Source organism: Drosophila ananassae, chromosome 2L (assembly GCF_017639315.1).
Source record: "Drosophila ananassae strain 14024-0371.13 chromosome 2L, ASM1763931v2, whole genome shotgun sequence".
NCBI lineage: Eukaryota > Metazoa > Arthropoda > Insecta > Diptera > Drosophilidae > Drosophila > Drosophila ananassae.
In genome coordinates, this window is record NC_057927.1 from 29316108 (window position 1) to 29326430 (window position 10323).

General features: G+C 46.9%; 2 protein-coding genes across 2 annotated transcripts; both read right to left on the minus strand.

The window, feature by feature from the left end:
* Positions 1 to 1382: 1382 nt before the first annotated feature.
* LOC123257018 lies at positions 1383 to 4341 on the minus strand. The gene is made up of 4 exons (XM_044714241.1): positions 4187 to 4341; positions 3482 to 4064; positions 2809 to 3422; positions 1383 to 2583 (listed from the first exon to the last, which is right to left on the minus strand). The coding sequence occupies exons 1-4, from the start codon at positions 4339 to 4341 to the stop codon at positions 1383 to 1385; spliced, it is 2553 nt and encodes an 850-aa protein (XP_044570176.1).
* Positions 4342 to 4437: 96 nt separating this feature from the next.
* LOC123257019 lies at positions 4438 to 6635 on the minus strand. Its single transcript, XM_044714247.1, has 3 exons — positions 6345 to 6635; positions 5002 to 6227; positions 4438 to 4780 (listed from the first exon to the last, which is right to left on the minus strand). Exons 1-3 carry the CDS (start codon positions 6633 to 6635, stop codon positions 4438 to 4440), a joined length of 1860 nt encoding a protein of 619 aa, XP_044570182.1.
* Between the last annotated feature and the right edge of the window lie 3688 nt (positions 6636 to 10323).

The window sequence follows — 10323 nt, forward strand, 5'->3', positions numbered from 1 at the left end:
TACCGCGGAAACTGTGGGTGATAGAACTTATGTTTGTTCTAAATTTGGTTCAGGAGACTTTGGTTATGGAGCAAGTGAAATTTTGCGTGGAATAAAAAAAAATATTATTTTGTCGGATTGTGTTATTAAAACTAAATACAACATACTTGAGTATATGTAATTTCACTCGAATATAATTTAATATAATAGTTGAAAACTTTATTAAATATTAAATACTTTCATTGTTCGCCATATCCATCTTCCAAATTTTTAATTTTTTGTTTCACTTCACTTCACTTGCAACCGCACAGTGGTTGCGCCTGTAGGCCATAAATCGAAAAATCGACATGAAAATTATTAGTCAAAATGTAAAGAATTTGTCTCTAAATTGTCTACATTTTGTCATTGCAAACTCAGGAATTCTAACGGGACATTCTAAAAATAGAATGCAAAGTGTGATTACGTGTTCAATTTTGGTGCTGCAGCTGCGTTTAGTGAGCTTTTCGTCAAAACAAAAGTGAAGTTCAAAGTGGTCGGACGTTCGCAAAAATTCTCCAAATTTAATTATTTAAAATGTATTTTAAAGTTGAAGGTATTAACTTCAATAAATTAGTTTTATGAAAATTATCTGACTAATTAAATATTATTTGTGTATTTTATAGCGATTAACCCGTTTTTGTCTATTTTGTGAACGTCTTTTTCATGTTTAATTAAAGTTTTAGTTGTGATGCCACAAAATGCCACAAATAGTATGTATGTTAATGTGTTCGTCTGACTTTTAGGGTACTGTATGCCTAAAATCAGCTGCAGAAATTTGCAGATATTTATATAATCGTAAAAATACTGATGCCATCTAGCGTTTACCAAGGGAAAGTTTTTCCTTATTGTGCTTTTGTTTTGTCCTCCTCTCTCGTGATTGTAATTTTTTTTGAAAGATTTTTATTTATTTCATTGAAATTTACTTTTTAGGAGATTCTCATAAGTGTGTATTTACACGTCTATATATTTTTAATCTTTATTGTGCAGAAGGTGGAACCAATGCTGGAAAATTAAAAAAAAATTATTGAAGTTATGCAAGAGCAGATTGGAGACAACGGTTACATTACGAGATTAATGCTGAAAAAAGCAGTGTCGTCGCTCGGGTGGGAGATGCCTTCAACATATGTACGGCGGCGATGGGGCAACCCGCTTCTAAAACACAAGCCAATGTGTATTCATACAGCGTATGTTTTATTCTATAGGGATCACATGTTAGGGTAAGAATGAATGATAAAATTACAAAATCTTACCGCAGTTTAACCTCCCACACTCTATGACAACAACGACAAATTCACTACACGCGCCATTATTTTCTATCCTAGTGTGCCCAATCTCTTCACGAGTGCACAATAAAAAAAATCTACTTAAATGCTAACTATCGATAATCGATCCGCGACATCCCCACCTCCGTGAAGAACTTCTTCACTCAAATCCAAAGCCGCCAACTTTGAAGCGGGGCGCATTATCCAGCGAGTCCGATCTCCATCCATGATCCTAACGCGGGCTCGTCTAACCTCACCATCCGTTCCAGCAAAGGTCTCCTCCACGACGCCCTTCCGCCAGTCTCGACGCGGAACGGCTGGATCGCAAACGAAGACGATGTCTCCTCGTTGAATCGGCTTCTCTCTGCGGCACCACTTCTCTCTCCGTGTCAGCGTGGGTAGGTACTCCAAGACCCACCTCCTCCAGAATCGGTCCCTCAATATCCTTGCCACGCGCCACTGCTTCCGCGTAGCTCCTTCCTTGACGAGGCCTCCATCCAGGCCGGGGGTATCCGGTGGGCAAGCTGATCCCTTGAGGAGATCATTGGGCGTAAGAGGGGCTTCCTGGTCCGCACTCACTGGCAAATTGGTGAGCGCCTCTATCAGGAAACTCTCCAGGACGTGCTCCTTCGGCGCCACTTCCTTCACTGTGTGGCGTAGCACCCTCTTCACGCACTGCACCATTCCCTCCCAGACTCCACCCTCTGACGGGTTCGCTGGGCAGTTGAAGATCCATTCAATTCCTTTGCTTGACAGCTCCGACTGGATCCTCTCGGGTTCGAAGATCTCCGCAAATCTCTTGGCCTCTCTGTCTGCTCCAACAAAGTTCCTGCCATTGTCGCTGCGCAGTCTATGTACAGTCCCTCGACGGCAGATTAAATTCCTGATTGCAAGTATGCCGGAATCAGTCGACAGGTCATGTGCCAGTTCCAGATGAATCGCCCTGGTCGTCAGGCACGTAAACAAGGCCACCCACCGTTTCTCTTGGTCCCGAGCAACGGTTACTAGCAGCGGCCCAAAGTAGTCGAGGCCTGTGCTCTTAAACGGCCAGCCATAGGCGTCCAAACGATCATTTGGCAGGGGTCCCATAATCGGCGGCATCGGCCGTGCTCTGTGCAGCTTACACTCGCTGCATCCTGAGATCACACTACGTAGCACTCTCCGTAGTCTCGTAATCCAGAACCTGGTCCGGATCTCCGCAATCGTAGCATCCACGTTTTGATGCTTCATCCTCACATGGGCGTCGCGCACAATCATCTCCGTGAGACCATGCCGGTGGGAGAGGATCACTGTCCTCCTGGCGCTGTACGGTATACATAGCGCCGCATTGCCATCTAGGTATGGCGCCAGTCCACATATGCCGCTTCCTTTAGCGACGTCCAAGTCCTTCTATGCGGCCTGCAGCTCATCGGGAACCGCCTCACGTTGTGCTCTACGGAATAACAAGTCCTCAGCTGCTTCACACTCAGCTATATTGAGGCCGTAGTTCTCCAGCTCATCTCATTGTCCACGGCATCGACGTATGAACCTTAGGACCCAGGCCGTAGTCCTCAGCAATCGCCGGTAGCTTGAGAATCTCTCCAGCGATATAAACGGGTCACTCGCGCCAACAAGCACGAACTCGCTCGGCATCTCCTCTTCGTCGGTGGGTGCAGTTCCTGGCCAGCTGCCCGCTGGTCTCCTCAGGAATGCCGGTCCTCTTAACCAGCGTGACTCCTCGCTTAGGTCCACGCTGCGTTGCGCCCGAGTTGCATCATCTGCCACGTTGTCGGGGGATAGTAGCCATCTCCATTGGGCCACCTTCGTCGACTCCAGAATCTCGGCTACTCTGTTCCCTACGAACTGCTTGTAGCGCCAGTGTGTGCTGCCAATCCAACGCAGCACTGTCTTCGAATCCGTCCATAGCACAGTCTCTGCAATGGCCACACTATGGTCCTGTCTGTCAGTGTCCATCAACCTCGTTCCTAGAACTGCTGCCTGCAGCTCCAACCGTGGAATCGTCATCGTTCGCATCGGTGCACACTTCGTCTTTGCGCACACGAACCTCACTTGCACGTCGCCGTCCTCATACGTGATCCTCCAGTAGACCACTGATGCGAATGCCGACTGACTCGCATCCACAAATACGTGCATCTCGATAGTCTTCACCAGTCCGGTGTTATACTTCACCAGTATAACACAAATATCCCAAGGGGTCGAACGTTGACATGACCATACTCAAGAATTCCCTTTCTTGAGGCAATTCTCTTCCCATCGGACACGACGGGGGCGACTTTGTGGTACTTCACTCGAAACCTGAAGTCGTCCGTGGCTGGCTGCCACCGCATTCCCAAAATCTTTTGCTCGGCCCCACCCCATCCAATACTCTGGGCGTGATCACTGGGTCCAAGCATCCTCTCCACGGTAGGCGAACTGGACGAAAATTTGCAAAGCTCAAAACCGCCTTCTGCATGTATCTTCTTCACTCTGATAGATACTTCGATGGCTTCGCTCTCTGTGGCGAAGCTATCCACATGGTCATCCACGTAGTGGTAGTCTACGATGGCCTTGACTGCTCTGGGATCCGAATCCAGGAATCGCTTGGCATTCACTGTCTTCACATGATGCGCCGCACTCGGTGAGCATGCTGCTCCAAAGGTCATCACGTACATCTCGTAGACGTCGGGGTCCCGTTGGTCATTTCCATCTCTCCACAGAAATCGTTGCGCACATCTATCCTCGGGTCGGATCAGCACCTGGTGAAACATCTCCTTAATGTCGCTGCAGACTCCGACGGCACCTTCCCTAAAATGGAAGCGGATAGATGCCAAGGCTTTATAGTGTTGCGGCCCCTTGCTCAGCGCAGAATTACTAATCGGATCTTCCCTGGCTTGTTGGGATTATTCACTCCAAAATGTGGCAAGTACCATGTTCTATCGCTTCCCGAATCGATCTCCTGTCGCTCCAGACGCCGAGCGTATCCCTTGTCGACATAATCATTGACAATCCGTGAATATTCTTGGGCGAACTGCCCATCTCGCTTTATTTTCTTCTCGATGTTGATCAATCTATTGTACGCCATATCATAACTATGTGGCAGCACAATGTGATCCGTTTTCCACAATAATCCCGTCTGGTATCGGCGGCCAACTCGCACCGTAGTATCCTCCAAGATCTTCTAAGCCCTCACGTCGTCGCTGGCTGCGGCCGCTGGCGCCGCCTTCACACCGAAGTTCTCGATCTCGAAGTAGTCCTCGACGATCCGTTCCACGTTATCATCCAACGACGTGGTTAGCAGACAAGACCTCGGTGATGGCGTGTCTCGTCGTCCTTCTACAGGCCCAAAAACAACCCATCCTAATTCGGTTGCGGCCGCGTACGGTCCCTCGCTGGCAAACCGTCTCGTTTTCAATGGCAGTCCTAGATGCCCATGGTCCAATCCAATAAGCAGCTTCGGCACTGCATTTTCGTAGGGCTTCATTGGTAACCGAGCGTCCTTGTTCACGCTCCTAACGTCCCTTCTGTGCAAGCATGAACGATTCTTAGCACATGTCGGGAGGACTTGCCTGCTCCACTAATGTGCAGATGTACCACGTTAGTAGGCTCTCTTGTGGCCCTGCCTCCGAACCATTGAACATTCAGCTGACGACGTACTCCTTGTACGCCTAGCTCTGCAACCAGCTCGTTGTCGACCATCGTCACCGAAGAACCTTCATCCAGAATAGCGTACGTGTCCACCTACTTCCCACCTCCGTATAGCGTCACCGGCAATACACGGATCAGAAGTCGTTCTCGGTCCTCGTCGACACAGCTCAAATTTCTCTCCGGCGTAGCAGAAGCATCCACGGATGAGGCTGCTTCTTCATTTACTCGGACGCCTTCCCTCGGTCCGACTGTCTGCCGGTTGTAGCTTCTCCAATTGCCGCCTCGCTGTGGCGGTCTCCTGAAGCCTTCATTGTTTGCCTCATGAAAAAGACGGTGGTGCTTCCTCCTGCATCCATTCACGGGGCACTCTCCTGACGCAGCGCAGGATCCAGTCATATGCCCGCATTGCAAGCACATGAAGCATAAGCGATGTCTTCTTGCGAGTCTCCACCTCTCTGTAGGTGTGGCTCCAATAAATCGTTGGCAGTCCCGAACTGCATGTTGTCCAAGGCCTTCACAAATTGGACAATTTCTGCGGCAGCTGTCCTGTTGCTCGTCCTTCTCTCGGTCGGCGCTGGCATGAAGCAATCGACGCCTTGACTCCTTTCCATCAATGTCCGCCACCACGCAGACCACGTAGGCTAGTTTCGTCAACCACGAACTGAAGTCCACCATCGTCGGATAGGGCTGAATAGTTGCAGCGTGCCTTGCCCAGTCCACTCGTTTGCTTATTGGGAGCTTGGCCACAAGTTCTTCCATCGGCATAGGGTTACCCAGGTGCTGCTCCGCTTTCGCTGACTGTAGGAAAGCCTTGAGGTTGCTGACATGTGTGGCGAATGCGACGAGCTTTCCCAGGTTGTGCTCCGTAACTGCAGGCACATCTCGAATGCTGTTGAGCTGGCTGCGTATTAGTTGCTCCGGTCGGCCGTATCTGAAACGCAGCTGCTCCACCGCTGCATTCGCATTGCTGGGGTGAATCAACAACGACTTCACCGTCTCACGCGCGTCGTCCTTTAACGCCTTCAGTAGCCTTTGGTTGTTCTCCAAGTCCGTACAACCATACGCTTGCGTCGTCTCCGTAAACGCGCAGTAGAAAATGGGCCAGTCCTCTGGCTTCCCTCCGAACGTAGGCAGTTCAGGAAGCTTTCGTGGCGCCCAGCGTGCAGTTCCTCCAATGCTCGTCGCCCAAGCACCGTCTCCAGGAGAAGGCGCACGTACCGATGTTCCGCCGGCCACTTCATTCTGTAGCCCGAAACCATGCGCTGGAACAGTAGTGCCGGTAGCGCAAAATGGCGATGCGTGATTAATCCTCGTGGTACAGTTCTGCGAACACGGTACCGTTTGAGATTCGCTCCAGGATGGCGGTCTCTCTGACGCCGCATGATAAACACTTGTCGGGTTGGGTACGGTCAGGCCGATTGCAAATGGCGGCTGACCTACCCCAACCTCACTCGACATAACGGGGTCAGTGCGTTCCATATTAGCGCTGCGAGCGCGTTCCAACTCCTCCTCCAACTCGGCAATCCTATCCATGAGGTCGGCCACCTTCGGTTTCCTGGTGGCTCCAGATGCTGCCAGCTGCGCTGATGACGCCGGGGCTTCACTGCCTCGGCCGCCGACTTGCGACGCCCCTACACTAGGTTGCGGGGCCAAAACGCTGCCATCTACTTGCGTTGCGATATTCTGTCCCTCGTTTAGTCGGGGACTCCTTCTGGGCGAATGGTGCATCATGTCGTCCAGCCAAGATCCACCCTCTCACCAGGGTGCTATTCCAAAACAATGTCGCCAGTCGCCTGACTGCGAATAAAAGCTTCTGTCGTCGCTCGGGTGGGAGATGCCTTCAACATATGTACGGCGGCGATGGGGCAACCCGCTTCTAAAACACAAGCTAATGTGTATTCGTACAGCGTATGTTTTATTCTATAGGGATTACATGTTAGGGTAAAAAAGAATGACAAAAATACAAAATCTTACCGCAATTTAACCTCCCACACTCTATGACAACAACGACAAATTCACCACACGCGCCATTATTTTCTATCCTAGTGTGCCCAATCTCTTCACGAGTGCACAATAACAAAATTCTACTTAAATACTAACTATCGATAATCGATCCGCGACAAGCAGAATATATGCTCATGACCCTGCCAAACAATTGCTAAGTTTCGATGATTCGCACAAAGTTTTAATCCATCGTGCAATAATTTTAGTGTGATTAATTTTTCTCTTGTTTCTATTGTAGAATTATCGGAAGAATCTGCAGAGTCGCGAAACAAAGACATAAAACAATATAGAAAGCAGAACACACGAAAAATATGTCGAATTGCCACAAATACGGATTTAATTTATAGACTACTTTTATCTTCTGATCCTTTTATTACAGGACTAAGAAAATTACCTTGCAAATTTAAATCCAATTTAATGATATCAACGTAAGATTTGTTAGAAGAATTTGATTATCTGTTATGTTTTTCTATGTTTTTTGATTTAATTGATGTTTTTTTGTTTTTTTGTTTTTTTTTTTTATTTGTTATGGCTCCTAATTTGTTTACAAAATTGTCTAATTATTAAAGTATTTGAATATTACTTGAAACTGGTACTTATTTATGTTTAAAATTTTTGCTATGGCAGCTGTATGATATAGTTTTCCGATTTGGACTATATTTGGCAAGCATATATAAAACTGGTCCAAGTATACTATCTGGAAGTTTGGTTTACATATCTTGAAAAGCAAAAAAGTTTTAAGTTCCTATGGCAGCTATATGGTATAGACGTACGATATGGCCAATTTTTTTGCTAAGCATTTCAAATATTTTTTTAGAATTTTGGAAAAAATTTTACATTGATATCTCAACGGAAAGTATTTAGGGCCGCGGCTCCATATAAGCCCAACCACTGTAAACCGTATACACTTCAAAGCCAATAAATTTTCTTAATCTTTGTTTAAACGTTATGTTTGAAGAAGATTTTACCAGGGGAATTATTCTACTGCGTATGATTAAGATTTATGATTCACCAGCCATATTCAAAAAAGTTCAACGATGGTACACAGTTTTGTCTTTTCGCGCCTCGAGCTAACAGAAACAACAAAAAATGCAACACTGCAACCGTATCATGCTCCAGCATTGACCTCTACTAACCTCAACCAAAATGGTAACCTTGACCTCTTCGATTTCAGGAAATACTTTTTTCCACATACCAGGGCCCGGTATTTTTTATGCAACAAAAAAATACCAGACCATCAAAGTATTGCCACTTTAATATAACGAGGCAAAATAAATATAACCCAAATATAAGTACAAGACAAGTAGTAACCGCTTAGTCAATAATAATGACCTTTCAATAAAAAAGTACAGTAACTGCCGAGTTAACCACACCGCCAACTATAGAGGCTGCCAGCTACCATAAGAAATTTTCAGATGTATAAATATCCATCTGGACAGAGGTAACTGACTCGTATAGCCTGAATATTACCCACTTCGATTCACCAAATCTGAAAGTTAATTTACGCAATTTTTTAACATTCTCGAACATAATTTGTTAATAGCAGGAGACTACAATGGTAATCACTAACACTAGGAATGTTTTCAAATGACTCCAATGGAAAAACAGCTATACAATGCAATCATAAAAGTGAACAGAAAGATCGTTTGGCTACGTTTACACAAAAAAACCAAAATACTGGCAGGCAGACCCTTACAAACTACCAGGTTTAATCGACTTCGCAAATACTAAATAAATTCCGAGAGATATGTTTACCACCGAATGTCTCTCGGGTTCTTGTCTACCAACTTGCCCAATGTAATCAATCACTTCATTACTCAGATTAGGCAGACCAAGCATCTAAACTGACGAGAATGGCAACGGTATAGCATGACTTAGGAGCATACCCAAGTCTAAGCATACCAACAGGTTTCGCCTATTACAAGAACATTTGCTGAACATCCTCCAAATATGTTCTGACCAAATCTAACCACTAACTCATTTATACTATCTAATATCATAATGATACCGAAGCCTGCCACATAACACACAAGTCCTTCATCTAACTAACCTATAAGTCTTCTATTAAAATAAATCCCCTCAACTAACAGCAAAATCTCATCTTATCAATTAGGATTTCGCGAAAAACACGCAACCATCAAACATGTAAATTGCATAATATCAGAAATACGTAGAGCATTCAAAAATCAGGAATACTGCACTGCAATATTACTATATTTTTACAGGCATTCGATAGAGTTTGGTTAAATGGTTTAGTGTATTAGGTCAAAGGAAGGCTCCCAAGAAATATGCACAAGTTGTTCGAGTCTTATCTTTATGACATGAAACTCAGCTATTCAGTAATTCAGCCAAACTCAACCAAATTCATATCCAATGACCATAGAATTGGTACTAAAGACCTCCAAGACAACATTATCGAACAACCACTACATATTCTCTTTACAACTGACATCCACTGAAACACAACATTAACCTTTGCAGACGACACAGCTATACTTGTAACGTCGGCGATAGTGCGACCGGGGTGGCAAGTTTCAGCCTTTCTGGCAGCCCGATCGCGTAATAGGACCCTATTCGATCTGGTAACGCGCTCAAAGCTAAGGTTAGGAAACCGCGTGGGAGCGGCGTTCTTTTAGTGATTTAACCACGAAACAAGCAAGTTCGTGCGAGAAAGGAGAAGCATCCGGAAATTTACGAACAACTGCAGCGTAGTTTTACCCGCTGAGGAATCATCGTGCTAGCGAAGCTGGCGCAGGACCAGCAGTCATACAGAAAGAAGGCCACAAGCGGCCGTTTGGCGGTGTACGTGCTGCTCAGTCAAGGGTCGCAGAAGCTAGGTGAGTCTTAAGGCTAGGTCATGGTTGTGCGAGCCTGACGTAGGTGTTTTCGTTTAGCTAGGTCAGGGGTACCAGCGTGCGAGCTAGACCCCTAGTGGCAGCGAGGCGTAGTGCGAGCAACGCTTTACCAGAAGAAGAAGAGAAGAGCGGGTCACAGTTGCGGCGCGAATCTCTCAGTCAGGCCGCCCACGAGGCGGGGCTGAGGAGGGTCATCGAAACCAAGTAGGAGCTGGAAACACAGTGAGCTCGACCTGAGCTGAAGCAGTCGGAGCGTTCGCGACGCTTTAAGGGGCGCTCCGCCGGAGATTCGGATAGGGTTCGGCCCTAACCCCACAGGAGTTGCCGTGAAGTAGGCGCCATCCTGGAGTAGTGAAGAAGGACGGAGTGCTGGCGGCGCTTTAAGCAGCACCCCGTCGATCACAGGAGCCGCCGTGCAGTAGGCGTCATCCTGGAGTAGCGAAGCCATGGACGGAGTGCTGGCGGCGCTTTTAAGGAGCACGCCGTCGAACGGAGGAGTTGCCGCGAAATAGGCGAATTCCTATAGGAGCAGTAGCAGAGACGGAGCGCTTGCGGCGCTT